Source organism: Paralichthys olivaceus, chromosome 6 (assembly GCF_024713975.1).
Source record: "Paralichthys olivaceus isolate ysfri-2021 chromosome 6, ASM2471397v2, whole genome shotgun sequence".
Classification (NCBI taxonomy): domain Eukaryota; kingdom Metazoa; phylum Chordata; class Actinopteri; order Pleuronectiformes; family Paralichthyidae; genus Paralichthys; species Paralichthys olivaceus.
Window position 1 is genome coordinate 8,496,049 of NC_091098.1, and position 18,017 is coordinate 8,514,065.

The 18,017-nt window shown below is 40.5% G+C and overlaps 1 protein-coding gene across 2 annotated transcripts; it reads left to right on the forward strand.

The window, feature by feature from the left end:
* Positions 1-920: 920 nt before the first annotated feature.
* Positions 921-17,810, forward strand: atp13a2 (ATPase cation transporting 13A2). Of its 2 annotated transcripts, none has more exons than XM_020089509.2 (29): positions 921-1,076; positions 4,438-4,514; positions 5,287-5,454; positions 6,112-6,170; positions 6,284-6,350; positions 6,435-6,514; positions 6,708-6,785; positions 6,875-6,944; positions 7,037-7,171; positions 7,270-7,336; positions 8,142-8,273; positions 8,619-8,780; positions 9,316-9,426; positions 9,619-9,665; positions 9,797-9,985; positions 10,071-10,277; positions 11,167-11,277; positions 12,023-12,179; positions 12,440-12,551; positions 12,659-12,783; positions 12,895-13,073; positions 13,412-13,504; positions 13,651-13,730; positions 14,029-14,181; positions 14,306-14,402; positions 15,543-15,766; positions 15,908-16,059; positions 16,206-16,378; positions 17,510-17,810. In XM_020089509.2, the coding sequence occupies exons 1-29, from the start codon at positions 1,064-1,066 to the stop codon at positions 17,675-17,677; spliced, it is 3,486 nt and encodes a 1,161-aa protein (XP_019945068.2). In that variant the 5' UTR covers positions 921-1,063; the 3' UTR covers positions 17,678-17,810. The 2 variants fall into 2 exon arrangements, with proteins under 2 accessions (XP_019945068.2, XP_019945069.2); XM_020089510.2 differs by lacking the exon at positions 921-1,076 and adding an exon at positions 3,679-3,832.
* Positions 17,811-18,017: the final 207 nt, after the last annotated feature.

Genomic DNA, 18,017 nt, shown 5'->3' on the forward strand with positions numbered 1-18,017 from the left:
AAGGGTCATACATACATACATTTTATTCCACCCGTTTTCCCGTGATAACGAGATAATAAAAATAAAAAATTGATGGCCGTTCTCGGCTTCCGTAGTCTTCTCAGATGACGCACACTAATGTGTACATTATCTATAGCAAGGCATAAAGCTATTTCAGCCTGTGTCAGGCCTTGATTGAAGAGATGTGTGATGCGGTGATCGGTATTCTCCTGCTCCTCTGACATTGCTACACTAAATGATGTTTCCTGCAATGATTTAATACGTTTGTTTTCTCGAGATCTCGAATTAATTATCTCGTTATCACGGGAAAACGGGTGGAATAAAAATGTATGTATGTATGACCCTTTAGGGCTTCCGTAAATTGTAGATTCTTAACATATTCTTTAAATTCATGTAGAAGTCCTGAAAATAGGGGTATTGATGCTAATTCCATGCTGAAATGACTGGATTACACTGCACCTGCAACATGGGACAACATTCAGAACAATCTGAAAAGCTCAACTCAATCAAATCTCACTTAATTTTACCTCCAGCTAATTTTATGTGCTATATATATTCCAAAGGCTTTTTGCTCTTGTTTTGCTATTTGGCAAATTATACTGTTCCTTCATATGTTCACTATCAATATCAATATCAGTATTTTCTATACTCGGCAATATTGTTAATAACTTCTCAACCTCTAGACATTCTTTGAGTCAAAATAAATGAATAAAATAAAATAAATACATGTAAAAATGTTTGCCATTCTGCATTTATGGATGTGAATTTTACCATCGAGAGAAAATATGTGATGATTACAGTCATATGTAACATTTTCCCCAACATATAATCCATGAACACAGGTCAAACAGCAGCCGACTGGATCAGGGACACAATGTTTATCAGCCTGGTGCTGTCTCCACACGTGGGCGCGCTGGTCACTGTTTTGGTCTCCGCGGGTTTCCGTAGAGAGGTGTAGTTCACTGACCGGGGCAGAGAAATGTTTCTCACAAGCTCAGCCTGAAGAAGAAGCTTGTTATTCACACAACAAGATCATGCGGAGGCTGCCGTCGTGACCACAGACATGGACAGACGTGGTAAGAGCGTTCAAATCTCTACTAACGAGCCGTTTCCTCCACAAAGCTGCTAAATAAGGGGAAAGCTGCACAGAGTGGTTGCTAACATTTAGCTGAAGAAAGCTCTGAACAACCTGTCCTGGGTTCAAGTTGATAACAGTTCCACTTCCTCTTCTTGTGTATAACGCAACAACCTCCAGGGTTAACATATGTAATGATCGGTTTCTGAGCTGATGCTTCAAACCCTTCACAACACATCAGGCTGACGCTGCAGCTGTCACTGCCAGATCCAACTTAACTTTTGCTGCTGTGACAAATGTAACACAGTCACACTCTATGATTGAACAGAGCCACACACCAAACAGATGAGTGTGGATGTTTTTTGCACCCTCAGCTCAGATGACTGTCTTGTGTCTGTCTTCTCATCTGTTCTAACCCATTTCCCTCTTTTGACGACACACAGAGTTTAGGATTAAACTGAAACTGAAAATCTTCCAGCTTGATCAGATCTGCATCTTGAACAGAGTAGAGCTCATAAGGTCTTATTTTGAAATACACAATAAATACTTGTGGATTTAAACAGGGTTATTGATTGGTGCCTGGGACAAAGGGTAACTTAAGTGCCATAATGCTAATGTCTGGACTGTGGGTGTAGGGACAGTCTATTTAGGTGTGGTATGTGAATGATCTTGTTACTTGAAACCAGTTGGAAATGAATACACATTAAAAAAAAACACTGGCTGCTGTACATGGGTGGATTACTGTCAAATATTAGTTCAATTAAATTAAATTTTATTTGTATAGCACCAAATCATAATATACATTATCTCAAGGCATTTTACATAGAAGGTCAAGACCCTCAACATTTATAAAGAAACCCAACAGTTCCCACAAGTGGTTTCAAACAGGTCATATAGATTTTAAAAAAACTCAAAACAGATAAAAAAATAAATAATAAATAGTGCAGGGGTAGGCAGAAAACCCAGTGGTATTATATTGAAGCCTTTTCCTAAACTTTGTTAAAAACTAAATAATATGTTTACCTTTGGTTGTCATCATATTAACAATAAAATGTTACGCCAAATAATAACAACAACAAATGTATCAATACAAAAGCATAAGATGTATGCATGTGGACCAGTGAGCAGATACATTCACATGCACCCCTCAGTGTGAATGTGTGTTTTGGTGTTTTCCAAAAATTCTTCCACAGCAAAGCATTTGATAGGGATTGCCAATAATATGCTGTAGAAAATTGCTTGTTGGCATAATCTGAAAAGTAAAAGAATTTAAACAAACCTGGAAACCCCTCAAATTGTAACAACCTGGAAAGTCAAAAGTAGTTTTTTAGCTCATATAAGCAGAAAGAGTGAGAGTATTTATTCACGATAACAAGTCAGATGAAACAAAAAACTACTGGAATCAACAATCAACTTGTTCTGAGAAATAAAATACAACACATCTTTTTATTTTGTAGCGTCCATGTCATTTCCGCTAAAAGCACATGAACATCACCTCAGTCTGAGGAACAACCTCCCAGTTCGGGGAATATCACAGTCCAAAGAGCATGTGAATGCAGCATTACTTAGCCTCCATAAACCTCCACTTGACTCAATTCAATCATGTGCACAGTTCAATCATGTGCACAATAACAACACAGATGAAACAGTTCATTGACTGTGTGGCTTCATGTCTATGTAGCACAACAAGTACCAGCAGGTTCTGACGTAAATACAAAAATGAGGCAAATGAACAGACGTGGTGTCCTTTACAAAAGATATGACCCTTTTATTAAAATATTTATCGATGATAAGGAGTTTATTGAACTGTAATGAGTGGCTACCTCTCCTGTCAGATTAAACAATCTGACATGGATCTTACACCATCACCACCCATCTCTGTTGAGCTGTTGATCGTTGGTTTATTTGTTGTCAGAGTTGGTTGTGTTACTTATGCCAAAAAAGTGATAGTGCAGCCTTTTGAAGCTGCATTACACAGTTTGTATATGTCTACAGCTTCATTTATCTGTATCATCACTTGTACACACACTGACCTTTATGTCTGGGGTTATTGTAAATCCATATTCGTGAAATTCTTATGTTGTTGTCAAGTGTTTGAGGGTAATCAGGCATGACATTTAAACTACGGGATTATAAGCAATCTCATTGTTTCTGATTGTGTCTATAATAATCCTTTTATATTTGGGTGTTAGATAATAATGTGATGTTAGATGTAATTTTAAGCAAGTATGTATTTCCAAATATTAATTATCATAATGTTGCCTTATTTCCTTTATTGTAACCCATCCATGCCCCTTTATCAGTTTAAAAGTCTTGAAGGTGACAATACGGCTCACTGAAGTCACCTTTCCACTGCTCATCAGTGAGTGGTCGATCACTATTTAGCAGGTATAGACTGTATATAAAAAATGACCGTAGCTTCCGGCTCCAAAAGAAAAGCCTAGTAGTAGTAGTAGTAGTAGTAGTAGTAGTAGTAGTAGTCGTAGTAGCAGTGCTGGAAAGTGTTATACCGCGGAGATCCAACAGGGGCTGGCTACAATAAATCTCTGGCCCCAGGCTGGTCCTCGTCAGGTGTGTGTCAGGTATGAGACGCAGGGGGCGCTGTTCTCAGGTGAGGGACAGGAGGTGGAGGAGCAGTAGAAGACGCGCACCATGAGTCTGTAGACTCCACGTAAGAAGCTCTGCGCTGACAGTCATCCTCCTGATGACTTCAACCTGTCTGGAATCTGTTGATTTGAAAGTGGTGTCGTGTTGCTGGTGAGTTCAGTAGTTTGCTGTGGCTGTTCGGTCATAAACACAGTTGGTTTTGTGCAGTCGTCGGTACTTTGTTTGGAACCGGAAGTGAGAATTTGGTCAAATACAAGCTTTACCCCCGGACTGCACGTCATTTTATCTCCTGAGTTATCGATGCAGTTAATGAGAAGCGTTTACAAGAATCTAAGGCAAATATACAACACTTTATCACATATATACCGACCTGATTACTCTGTAAAGATAAGGTTTGCTTGGAACTGAAAGTGTAAGTGTTGTAAACAGCTGTGTGTGTGTGTGTGTGTGTGTGTGTGTGTGTGTGTGTGTGTGTGTGTGTGTGTGTGTGTGTGTGTTACTCTGGACATGTCTGTATGAGGTCACTTGACCTGCATCTCAAATAGATAGACGATGACACCGTTTTGTCTGACTTAAGTCTTTATTGCTTTTATGCATATATTCAAAATGAACATAACCAGACAACAAACAATAATATGCACTGAAAAAGATCACTTGTTGTTTAGGGTTTAGAGATAAAGACATCAGCTCTGCATGAACCTGTTATCAATATCAATTCACTGGTTAATAAAAGATCCTGATAACCTTTTCTGTAGGTAGTGTGGTGGAGCCGCAGAGCGGACTACCCTCACCCAGTCCACGAGACCCTCTTCTCTGCCCTGACTCGCACATGGTAAGTAGAAAAAACTTGCACCTCTAATTTTGATGTAAAGAGATATTCCATCAATCAATCAGCAGCACAAAATTACTTTAAATGCTACACCTAATCTCAATTATCTGCATTGTAAACGTTAGACAGGGTGTTGCCATATTAAAGTAATTAATGAGAAGTCCCCCATCCTGTTTCTCTTCTCAAATAGAAATCTTGGTTCTTACTGTTCACGTCAGAGGCAGTGGTTTCGCTTTAGGGCAGCAGAATGTTTGCACAGTTATAAAAGGAACGTCTAAAGTAGCCCACAACTCGGCTCCCTTTGTTCTAACCAAAGAGTTTGGATTATTCACGAACAAGACATCACTAATTCTAAGCTGTTAAACTGTTATTTATGGAAGCAACAAAACATATGTCAAAAGGCAAGGAAAACAGAGAGATACAGAAAATACAATTGAAGAATCGCAGCTGAAAGATAAAAATGCTACATCCAGTTATGGTGATGTGGTGTGAAAGCTTCCACTGACACCTGTCACCTGCAGATCTATAGATCCATAGAGAAGTATACATAACCTTGTTATATATACAGACACAGGAACCAGTGGTTTCAAACGTTTTCACATCGGATCCAGGGGTCACTGTCAAAAGCAAACAAGCCACTGCTCAAATCTTGAGGCAGCAGTTTATGTCATGTAACTTGTGCTGATATGCTAACCAGGTGTATAGAAATAAACCTGTTAAACTCTGAAACTGTTTTTGAATCTGAATGGACTGTCTGACTCCTTTTCCTCAACAGGACGTCCAGGGGTATAAGTTTGTGCGCTGGCGGGTGTGGTTCTGTCGCCTGGCTGCCATGCTGACCTTTGGTGTCCTCTTAATTGTGATCCACTGGCGCCCACGGCTTGGCGTCCTCGCACGCTGCTGCTCCTGCCCTCTGGCTTTAGCTCATGTTCTGCTAATAAGAGTGAGAAAATGGTTCTGTTATTACTATATATCCCTAGGTTTGTCTAGATTTGAATTGCACCTTTACCTTTGTCCCACATTTTCCCGCATTCAGGCTCATAATGGATGAAGCCTGGTTATAAATGTATGGCTGAGCAGTCTATAAAACATGCTCTGAATTGTTAGTTTCTCAGTCCAGTCGGTGTAGTAATATAATTAAATGTTATGGGTGAATATCATCTTCATTTTAAGTACTGCTCCAAACTTGAAAGAAGAAGATGATGAATTTTAGTGTCCAGCGTTGCTGATGCAGATTTCTTTCCACACTGGCAAGATATAAATTACTTATAGTGTTCTTGTAGTTTTTGTATATATTTAAAGAAAATCTTGGAAAATACCAGCTTCTATTTGAAAGGGTTGCCTTCACAATATATATAATCTCATATGTACTATATATATTTGCCTATCATCTGTTTGATTTATACGTGCTCATGGAAATCTGGATTCAAATCTACCACCAAATCTGAAGAATAGAGTTTATCTGTGACTTGGTTTTACACTTTGCTTTATATCTCTTTCTTTAATGACCTCTAATCACCCAACATAGATGTTAGTACCAGAAGGATGGTTGGTCAGTGCCTTGTTCTCACAGACACATTTATATACTCTTCACCCTCAGGACGTTTTTGGCCAGCAGCATGTCGTGGATGTCCTCACAGAGGAGATGGAGGATGGCAGGTCAGCTTCATGTTTCTATGCTCTGCCAGCATCATCTTCAGCCTCATCACAATAAATTTACTGAATCTGAGTGACCGTTTAAACTGTTCATTACATCATGTTTTTCCCTTCAGTTTGGAGTTGATGGGAGAGCAGGAGGTCACTGAGTGGAGAGATACAGTTCAGCTGTACAAGGAGGAGGTCAGGAACGAGCTTGAGTTTTGTAGAATAAGGTGCAGTGTGGTCTTCTCTCCCAGACTGATATTTACCTCTATCATGTTACAGAAAACGCTGCTACGCTACTACCTGTATGAAGGGCTGCGCTACGTCTGGCTGGACAGGAAGGGGGCTTTCTTACGTGTTAGGTATTGAAACAGGAAAAGCAGAAACACAGAGGGAAAGAGAAACATATTTGTGTGGAAATTCTCAAATGCTTGACATTGACGATTTCAGTTAAAATTCAACTTAAGAAAACACTAGTAAACATTAGATACTATTTGCTTCAGCCGTTGTTGTTTCTCCACATTAATGTTGAGCATTTCCACCTTTTGTCTGCAGTGTCCTCAATGAGGACTGGACCTGCAAGGACCTGTATGGCTTCCAAAACGGCCTGAGCCACCTGGAGCAGAGCTTCAGGTAGGGAGAGCTGCACAAATGGAGAAATGAGTGGATTGTTTAATCTCATTGGACACTGCTGAGTAGTGACACAACATGAATTCTTTCAGGAGACGCATATATGGGCCCAACCTTATTGATGTGCCTGTGAAACCTTATATAAAATTGCTGTTTGAGGAGGTGAGATGGAAATCCCTTTTTCAGATGGTTTGGTGCAATGTATTTTATTCAAAATATAAGTATTGTCTCTCGCTCTCTATCTGCTCCTTTAGGTCCTCAACCCTTTCTATGTGTTCCAATTCTTCAGTATCACCCTGTGGATGATTGATGATTATTATTTCTACGCCGTGTGTATTTTATTGTTATCCATTCTCTCTATCAGCATCTCTCTTTATGAGACACGTAAGGTGAGTCTCTAGTGGGATATTTAATCTGATTATTATTTGTGATGTGTTTTTTAATGTTAATATGAAGTATATGAATGTTGTGTTACCTTACCCCTCAGCAAAGCATCACTCTTCACAACATGGCCCAGTTAGTCACAAATGTTACAATACGCAGAAACTCTGGAGGTGAGTGCAAATTTTGCATTGCTTGTTTCAGAAAATGATGCATGTAGTTATGGCTGTTTATTTAGGGTCATTGTGCGATCATCAATAAAGTTACTGCGCACGCAGACAGTCAGACATCAGTTTCGTCTGCAGTGCGTACCCACAAGAGGTATCATTGTCTCTCTCAAGAGTTCTCTTGTCTGTGTACCTGTCCCTCAGAATCTTGCACATGAGAGAGGCCTTTGTATGTGTGCAAACACACCCATGCTACTGCCAAAGATTTAATGAATTCATATAACAATAACCGTAATTTGAATTGATCTAAAACAGTGATAGATGGCTTTGTTTTGTTAACTGACACTGTAGCAGGTGTTGTTTTAGATGTTAGACATTTATAGCTGGTATGTGGTTGCATCTTGAACCACCAAAGTTTTCCTTCCTCTTTCCTCAGGACTGAAAGTCTGAAATAGACCTTTAGGTGATCTCTCAGCGTTATCACTGAGATTCAGTTGTCAGTTTCAGTATGAGATATGTTTGACATGATGCTTTACGGTTCAACACAGACTTTATCCTCCAAAGCAAACATACAGTCAAATCCCCCATGAATGTAGGCTATATTGCAGGTCATCTGTATAAGACCAAATACATTTTAGCTAGATGTACCTAATAAACTTGCTGCAGCATGCATATCACACCTCTCTATTTGGTCTAGCTCTCTTTTCAACATGAGCCGAGCCATGGGATAAATCAGGTTTCTTCCCAGTCATTCTGCTTTAAATCCAGAACTATCTACAAGGACGTTAATTCTCAGTTGTGTGTTTCTCAGTGGAGGAGTGCGTGAGCTCGGTGGAGCTGGTCCCTGGCGACTGTTTGATCATCCCTCAGGAAGGTTTGCTGCTTCCATGTGATGCCGCCCTGCTGGCTGGGGAATGTCTGGTGAACGAGAGCATGCTCACAGGTGATCAACCCTCAACGCCACCACCAGGCAGAATATATCTGGAGCCACTTGTCATGTTTTATAACTTCAGATATGAGGTCATTTTCTCCTCTTTGTGTTGATAAAATGCCGCAACCACTAGGCCCCTGACACTTTTTCAGAAATCACAAAATAACAAAAAAGATTCCGTTCTTCAACAGAAAATCAGTTTATAGAATAGTTTCACCTGACTTTTTTTATCTTTAGAGTGTTGCAGTTGTCATTCTGTGCTTGGGATTTATCTAAAAATCTCTTGTGCAACAAAAGTAAAAACATAGAGTAAACTCAGTTTACTGGTGTGTGAACCTGTCATCTGTCTTTGTCAAGGTGAAAGTGTCCCGGTGCTAAAAACCCCACTGCCGGATGGTGAGGGAAGGTACAACTCAGAGACTGAGCGCAGACACACTCTCTTCTGTGGTACCCAGCTCATTCAGGCCAAAGGGGGCAGGGCGGGAAGTGGCGGTGCTGTTGCTGTGGTTACGAGCACTGGTGAGTAGTGAAACATGACCTGAGGAAGTTACATTTCGGTGAGATTACAGGGTTAAATTATATCTGATTTAGTAGCCGTTGTTTGAAGGTTAAATAAACATTGGTGAGTGTTTGGCCACTAGGAATGCTTGCGGATCATGCTTCATACAGGCCTGCTCCTGCCTCCTTGTTATTCCACTGAGCAACAGGTGGCAGTAAAATGCCAAAAAAGGCAGGAAACAAGGAGATAATGATTAAAGACGCATTAATGAGAGCAAGTGATGTTTCGAAATGTTCAAAGAAATCAGCTTTGCAAATGATTTTACCATATTCAACAACATATTACACAGTTTTAGCTTTGAAGACTCTATCAATCTTAGTTTCAATGTTCAAAATAGCTGCTGAATTTACTAAACCATCACTTCCTCTCCACTCAAATTTGCCTTATGTTTCTCTGCAGTTTTACATCTTCTGTGGCTACAGCCCCAGCCTCCTCGTTTGGTAGGAACTGCCCTACAAGTACTAAACAGTTTTATATCTTCCTTCTCATCCTCAGGGTTTTTCACAGCGAAGGGAAACCTGGTCAGCTCCATTTTGTATCCTCAGCCTATCAACTTCCGCTTCTACCAAGATGCTGTTAAATTCCTGCTCATTTTGTTTTTTTTTGGTAAGAACTTAAATAGCAATTTGATTAATTTTATTTCAAGAATGAAGGAAAGAGTTAAAGGTAACTGTAATAACGTGCAATTAAAACAACAAGCAACTCTGCAGCTGAATTTCCCAGTTGATTTATTTCAAAACCAAATGTTTTTTGAACATTAATAAATACAAATGTCAACATTGTCCTCCTCTGTTTCAGCTTTTATTGGCACCATTTACAACTTTGTGGTCCTCTTCAGAGCCAATGTAAGTGTAAGCTATAATGGACTGTAAACAGTTTTCTTTCCAATCTTTATTTGACAGTAAATTGTGATTTATGTTTTTACTGGACAAGAACAACAACTAATGTGATGTCACTGACTTGTGATGCATTCTAGGTGTCTTGGGGGGCTTTAGTGATCAGGTGCCTGGATATTGTGACCATTGCAGTGCCTCCTGCCCTGCCTGCTGCCATCACCACTGGCACCATCTATGCCCAGCAAAGACTGAAGAGGAAGGGCATCTTCTGCATCAGTCCACCTCGCATTAATGTCTGCGGCAAGGTCTCCATCTTTTGCTTTGACAAGGTGAGGATGAGTCCATCAACTAAAGTCTACTCTGTATGTGGAGAACAGTCATGGCATCAGTGTGATTTTTTTTGTTTTTTATCAGACAGGAACTCTAACGGAGGAGGGTCTGGATGTGTGGGGCGTGATTGAGGCGAGACCAGCTGGTTTCTCAGAGCTGGTCCCAGAACCCAGATTCCTGGCCCCAGGGCCCATGCTCTCAGGCCTGGCCTGCTGTCATACTGTGACGCTGCTGCAAGGTCAGCCCATTGGAGACCCTCTGGAGCTCAAGATGGTTGAGTCCACTGGTTGGGTATGATAGTGCAAAGCTCATATTAGTTACTTGATATTGTTTGAAGGCTTTCGTTAACAGTTTGGACACAATAACTGTCTTTGCTAGTAATACTACAGTAATGAACTATACACAAAATAAAAGTTTGGTTTAATGAAACAAATTCATCATTTAATGAAAGAAGCAAACGTTGTGGTCTAAACATGAGGAGCAGGTAAAGATGTTGCCTAAGTGACCATGAAGACCTTGAATCGAACCAGACATTTAACACTATAAACTATAAACCTTTACTGAGCCACACATAATAATTGATTGCTTTGGGTTATGTGTCTAATAATGTATGTCACATAGAGAAAAACCTCTGTCAATCTGTTGACTGGAGCTCTGACTTTAGTCACACAGGACTACTTCTTGCAGGAGACTGTACCCGCTTGATAAAGTAACATAAATATGCAAGAACAAGCTTTCAGGGTGAGGAATGAAAGCAGCACCATTCACCCTATTTCAAGTCAATGTACCATTAAACTAATTTTGAAGCTGCAATTATAAGGTAAAAAATACAATGCATAGTCTTTAATTCCAGCTTTTGGGCAAATGTTAATTTTGGATAGTCGGTGTTACAAACACATTTTGGTCAGTACCACAACAGAATTGTTGCCATGTGCTTGATTCGCATTTCGCAGAAATTATTATATTTTAATTCTATACCAAAACCAACAATTTAAAAAATATTTTAATCTCACAAATTCCAATCGTTATAAACATGACTTCCATTTTGGTCATGATTTCCTTTTACGTTGACACATTATAATGCTTTTAAAGTTTCCCTCTTGTTCACATCTCTGGGAGATAGTAAAACCCACTCCCATTACAACATTAATGAACATCAGTATTTTTATATAATTTCCAGACCCACCAGGAGCCTGAGGGAGATGGGATGGAGCTGGATGCAGAGTTTGGAGGCTACAAAGTTTTGGCTGTTATGAGACCTCCGACTCAACTGCTCCAAGCTCAAAGAACGGTGAGTGTCCCCGGCATCAGTCTCATATAGTCTGTACAATTGAGAGTTAGGTGTTACTCAAGTGAACAAACCCTTATCACTGTAGCACTGTTGAACATGCATTGATTGTTCCATCCATCTAATAATTCCAGAAATCTCTGTTTATCTTTAGTTTGCATATCTCAATAACTGTGCTTCACACTTTGCATGTGTATTTGTGTAGTTGATGGTCCAAGGAAGTGCAGTGTTGAATTTGCTGCGATGTGGATACAATGTAAGAGTGGTTGTCTATCACAATAGTGCGTTCAGAACGACACCTGATTCTCCAGTTTGGGGTTCTGCGTACTGACTCAAGCTTCACTGAACTTTCAATAAACAGCTCTTTGTGCAGCGGGGGTGGCACAGATTCAGGGTTATATGGACTGAGTTCTGCTTTACTTGCTGTGGCTTCAGTTCCTGTGGGTCACTTTTACAGTGAAAAATCTGCAACCAGCATTATCACAGGCCAAGAAAACAGCCCAATTCAAACAGGCAGGCTTAGAGCAGGCCCTGCACTAGTAGCTTCAATTCTTATTCATTGGCATAAAAGATATTTCTGGGGCTACCTGTTATTTAAAGCAACAGATATGTGCTAGACACATCACTAGTTTACGCAAGTCTAACCTGTACAGTGTTGTCTAGAAATATTTAGAACTTGCATCTGTTTGGAGTTTTCAGTTATGCAAAGCTTTTTCTCTTCTCTTTCATTTTAACTGTTCTTTTTCAGTCCACCAGCAAGGCGGTGGCTCTCGTTCAGAGATTTCCCTTCTCCTCGGCCCTGCAGAGGATGAGTGTGGTCACTGTGGCCCCTGGGGGTCACTCAGCTCTCGCTTTCATTAAAGGATCCCCTGAGATGGTGGCAAGCCTCTGTCGAGCAGAAACAGGTCAGAACATTTATAATAACTTAATAAGCTTTAAATCAGTTCTCAATCAATTTTCTACTTCTCATGTTTAATTGGTGCTTTAAAAGCTTAAATATATATACTGTAGTATGTTTTGAATAATTGTTTTTACACAAACTAATGCAAAATCATTTATCAATAACAAACAGGCTTTCTCTAAATGTAGGGTATAGCAATGAATTTTCTTTCTGTCTTTATTTTTCTGTGACATGTTAATGAAATGAGATGCTCTCTGTTCACAGTGCCGGCACAGTTCTCTAGCAAACTACGCAGCTTCTCCAGTGAAGGCCTCAGGGTTCTTGCACTTGGCTGGAAACCCTTAGATAACAACACTGACCTGAGGACCATTAAAAGGTGAGAACCCAGTCTGCATGTCTGGCTTCTTCATAGACTCTTTTTTTTTGTTTTCTGTAAGCAATAAAAGAGGAGCTGTGTGTTGATGCAGATGTGTCTGTTCACAGAGAGGAGGTAGAGAAAGACATGCAGTTCTTGGGTTTGCTAATGATGAAGAACTTGGTGAAGCCAGAGAGTGCCAGTGTCATCAACATCCTGAGACATGCACAACTTCGCAGCGTCATGGTCACTGGTGAGAGAAATTCTGAAGTTATTGATACATATTAACTCTGGTTTCCATATGATTGCTTTTGTGTTGATTATTATATCCTCACTCTTGTCAAATCATGTTTTGTCCACACAGGTGACAATATTTTAACAGCAGTAAATGTAGCAAAAAGCTGTGGGATGGTGGGATCTGATGAGAGGGTGATATTCGTCAGTGCCACCCCCCAAACTGCCCAGGCCATGGCCACCCTAAGGTTCACCCTGGAAGACGATGGGACAACTTCTGCACAAAGCTCAGTCGAGATCAACACGTGGGTTAGTCCTGCTCAGACACAACGCTGTGATGCACTGGTCCTCACGCTGTTTAAGACAGTTGTCATCATCTGGGAAGAATCACGGTTCATGGGACTTTCTTGAGACTTTAGCCATAAGTATGCTTCTCTGTGATGAATGTTAAAGTGGATGACCTTCATTATGTCGGACTGAGTAGAAATCATGGTCTTTTCCTCAGTGGTCAAACTCTGGAAATCAGTTTTTACTAATCTGCTTTTTCATATTTGATAATTAAGTAGTTATCTCATTAACACATAAAAGCACAACCATAGCAGTCAATTTTGGTTGCTGTTACTGAATTTTCATCCCTCTCTACTCAGGGCCTGTACCAAGGGGGGTCTGGTCATCAGTTGGCAATTAATGGCAAGTCCTTTGCTGTGCTTTGTGACCACTTCCCGGAGTACTTGCCAAAGGTATTGTAAGATGTGTAATCCTAGCAGAAAGAATGGGCCATGCTAAGCATCGGCCAAGCTGTGACCTGAAGAGTGATCAAATGACATTGTATTTTGGTTAAAACAAAGACTTTACTGTACTTTGTCTTGTTATGCCATGTTTTCAGGTTTTGATGGGAACCACAGTATTTGCACGCATGAGTCCTGACCAGAAAACCCAGCTGGTGAAGGAGCTGCAGAAACTAGAGTGAGTTCAAACATCATGAACAGTTTACTCCATCCAAGTTATAGACACACCCTAAAAGTAATTAAAGCAAGCAAGATGCAGATGATCACGAGTGCCAAATGTTTATAATAACGGAATTTACGACACAAAGTGTGCACAACTTTCTGTTGTCTGAATACTAAAGCCACTGTAGAAAAACAATTGTACTCCATTATGTCAGTGACATGTCGCTGTGGCAAACACTAATTGGCTATTATCTGACTTTAAATAAGATACCAGCTCTTAGTGAATTTATACTGCTCCTCTTCTGTTACTGCAGCTACCGGGTGGGCATGTGTGGGGACGGAGCCAATGACTGTGGGGCCCTGAGAGCTGCTGATGTGGGGGTTTCCTTGTCTGAGGCCGAAGCTTCGGTTGCTTCACCTTTCACTTCCAAAAACGAAAACATCAGCTGTGTGCCGCTGCTCATCAGGTGAGGAAGTGTTGGTGTGGTAAATGTGGATGACTTCTATGAAACCAACGTAACTGTTAATGTTTGTGGTACAGTAAATTTAGAGTAAGAAATAACAACACACCTTTGCTTGTTGTCTCTGCAGAGAGGGCCGATGTTCTCTGGTCACCTCCTTCGGTCTCTTCAGATACATGGCCCTGTACAGCCTCATTCAGTTCTGCTCCGTCCTCATCCTTCACACAGTGAGTAGCAGTCGACCCTCACTGTCAAAGCAGCGATGTTTCTGTTTGTGTGTTTGTGTGTTGGATCACTGCCGAGTTTGATGCGAGGGAGGAAAGGAACCAACAAAAGTGATGACTTGTTGGAGCAATTTGTTTTGGCTGACAGATTTTTGATGAAGACGCCACCTGCTGGTCTGGCATGCTTGTCTGAGCGTTTGTAGTTATTTTTGTGTTCTTGTCTAGATATAAGTATCTTGTAAATCAGTGGTCGCCAACCCGACGATCGCGATCTACCGGTCGATCTCGATCTACCGGTCGATCTCGAAAATCTTCACCATCGATCTCTGTAACTCTCTAGACTCACAGTCTGCGGTAGAGCAGCAGACCCGCTGTGTGTCCGCTACTGATGGCGGAGCAGCAGGTTTATCTCCTGCATTTCCTGCAATACAAGTCGGATTATGCACTGAACTAAATGTCAGGACTCTACGGTATGAAGTCCTGCATCTTCTGGTCTGTCGACAACAATCAAAGAACAAATGAATGGATTCAGAAGTGAAACGCTGGAGTGCTTTTACTTTGAAACGGGTTCAAGAAGTGTTGTAAATACATTTGTGACATAGACAGATCAACTTTGTGTTTCACTGCAGAATAAAATGATCTTCCACCTGAGTTTGAATGTTTATTTGTTGAATTTATGTCACAAACACATAAGAAAAGCACTCCAGCATTTCTGTTGACCAAATCCATTCTTTTGTTTAAAAAGTGTTTTATTGTGAAATATTTGCAGGAGCTGAAGATGCATGAATTCCTACTAAAATAATAAATATGAGCCTCCTAAGTGGGTTTTTTGCAAGACATCGGGGTGGTAGATCTCGGCTCACGTTTTGAATTAAAAAGTGATCTTGTGCTTTAAAAGGTTGATTTACAACAGTGGTGACCACTGTTGTAAATCAACAGTTGTGTGGGTAGAAGAACTTTTTTGAAGACTGAGGTGAAAATATTTGTACAGAAAAATATCAGCAGCAGTTTAGACAAGGCCACATTTTTCCAGCAGACCTTGTCTTAATGTTGCTGCACGTTCCTGCAACAGGCATTCAGTTCTCAGCAGGCAGGGTTGGCAGACCTTGTCGTAACATGTGACTTCTTAATGTGTATGTCCAGATGAGCACATCTGTGGCTGACCTGCAGTTCCTGTACTTTGACATTGTTCTGGTGACGACTCTGGCCATCGTAATGGGACAAGGGGGCCCCAGCAACCAGCTGCATCCCTGCAGACCCCCAGCCAACCTTCTGGCCCTGCCCGTGCTGGGCAGCCTCTTCATCCACACCTGCATGATCATCCTGGGCCAGCTGGCTGCACTCTTCATCACCACCTCACAGGACTGGTCAGTAGAAAAAAGTCGTTTTTATTTCTCATCACAACATTTGAACAAAACATTTTTTTTATCAACTCAGAAAAAATTTGAATCTTGTTCACAAATTCTGATTTATACAATCTGTTATATGCATCTGTTGCATCATTTTAGGTATACCCCACTCAACTCAACAGTGTTCGGAATAGCCAATCTTCCCAACATGGAGGACACCAGTATATTTGCCTTGTCTGGTTTCCAGTACATCATCATGGCTGTGGTTGTTACAAAAGGCTACCCCCACAAAAAACCTCTCTACTACAATGGTGAGTCATCAGTAATGAGCACGATGGTTTTGGGGTCTGGAAGTGTGTGTGTTCAGAGCAGTGCCAAAAATTGGTTTATCAAATAAAATGTGAATATAATGAATAACGTGTACATATATACATTTTTTTTAATATCATATTCCCAGTGATTTTCCTCTGTCTGCTGATCATCCTCTTTTCCGTGATGACTTGGCTGGTGTTGTACCCTGGGTCTGTGGCTTGCCTCATACTGTCATTGTACAACATCTCTGATATGGACTACAAAATGCTTCTCGTCGCTTTGGCTGCTCTCAACTTCCTCGTCTGTTTTATTGTGGAGGTGAGTTTGGTCCTGAAACTTTTGACGATCTTGCACAGGCTGGAAGTTGTAGTGGCTTCCCCCGGTTGGAACTTCCCCAGAGTTCCTCACTCACATTTAGAGATGCCATTTTACGGTTATGGTGTATCTTGCTCTTTCCATGAGTGATCTTCTATCCTCTTGACTCCTGTAACACTATGAACATTAGGATCTATGACACTTTTTAATTGTTATTGTTACTTGATAAACACTAATGTTCATGTATGTTCAGTGTTTAGAGTTCCTGTGTTTAGAGATTGCGAGCTGTCTGGCAACAAAACACCTTGTCCTTAAAGACTGGGAAGTCAGAAAGGCTATTTTTTTAAGCTTAAATCATTAACTGAGCCTCTTTAAGTACGGAGGAAAGGGTGGTGATGGCCTATGGGTCAAAAAAGTGTTATTTTCTCAACTCACAACATGCACTCCTCTTTTTGTAATACAGTTGTGTCTTGGCTGGAATCAGTGTTTCAGTCCTTGTTGTTTCTTATCTGTTTAAGGGATTTCTACCTTTTAGGGGAGGGAGAAATTTTACTTTAGTAAAAAAAGTGTATTTATGTGATGGAGCCAGGTATGTGTTGAGGTAACAGTGCTTGCATGCAAATGTTTCTATGGACACATTATGTGTCAAAAAGAAATGCAAATGGGAATTTAACACCCCCACCCACCCCATATTCCACTGGTTTGTCTTTGTGTGTGGTCTATTTCCTTGAACTGTCATAAGCTTTTTTTTTTTTTTGTATGTCATGGAAAATCTGAAATATAATTTAGATATAAATGGAAATTTTTAGATTTGTTTTTCCGGAGAAGTCTTCTGAGTTTTCCAGGACCACCTCAAAGAGCAGAACCTTTTCACAAAAGTGATTATATTTATGATGAGGTTTATGGCTTAACTATAAAATATCAAGCCTCAATTACATTTCTTAGCCATTAGGGTTACATAGCGACATCTCTTTTAATATTTATTGGTATCGAAAATGTTTTACTCCTGTTTTACATTGGTGTGGGCTCCGATGACAAGTTTAAATATCTGCACCAATAACAAATAAACTCTTGATGGATTATCTCCTATGGTACCGAAGACCTTGTCAACTGTACTGTTTTATCTTTATCCAGGTGCTGATTGACTCGGGTCTCCTGAACTGTCTTCGGTTGCTGCGTAGGAAGCGTTCCTCCAAGAAACAGTACAAACGTCTGCACACCCTCCTGTCTAACTCGCCATCATGGCCGCCCCTGCATCAGACACTGTTCCCCGCCGATGACACACTCATTCGCTTGTCCTAGCATCCGCTTCCCTTCGTACAGGCACTTGAGTCAGAAGTCGATCAACGGTGGTTATGTCTGAGCTGTGACCACAATTTGACCAACAATGCAAAGTTATGTTTACCTCTATTATTAAAAACTATTTTTAATTTAACTGTCTTGAATTGTGTTCTTATTTCCAATCAGTGATCGTTGCGATTATTAGTATAGTCTACTGGTTGGTTTGCTACTCAACCCAAATCTAATCTCAATTCTCCTCTGTGGGTGTAGTTTTGGTTTTAGTTGTGTGGGTTGAGAGTTCTGTTTCATTCCCAGAGTAGTTGTGTAATTTTGTGTTGTAATGCTTAGTTTTGAAAAAAAG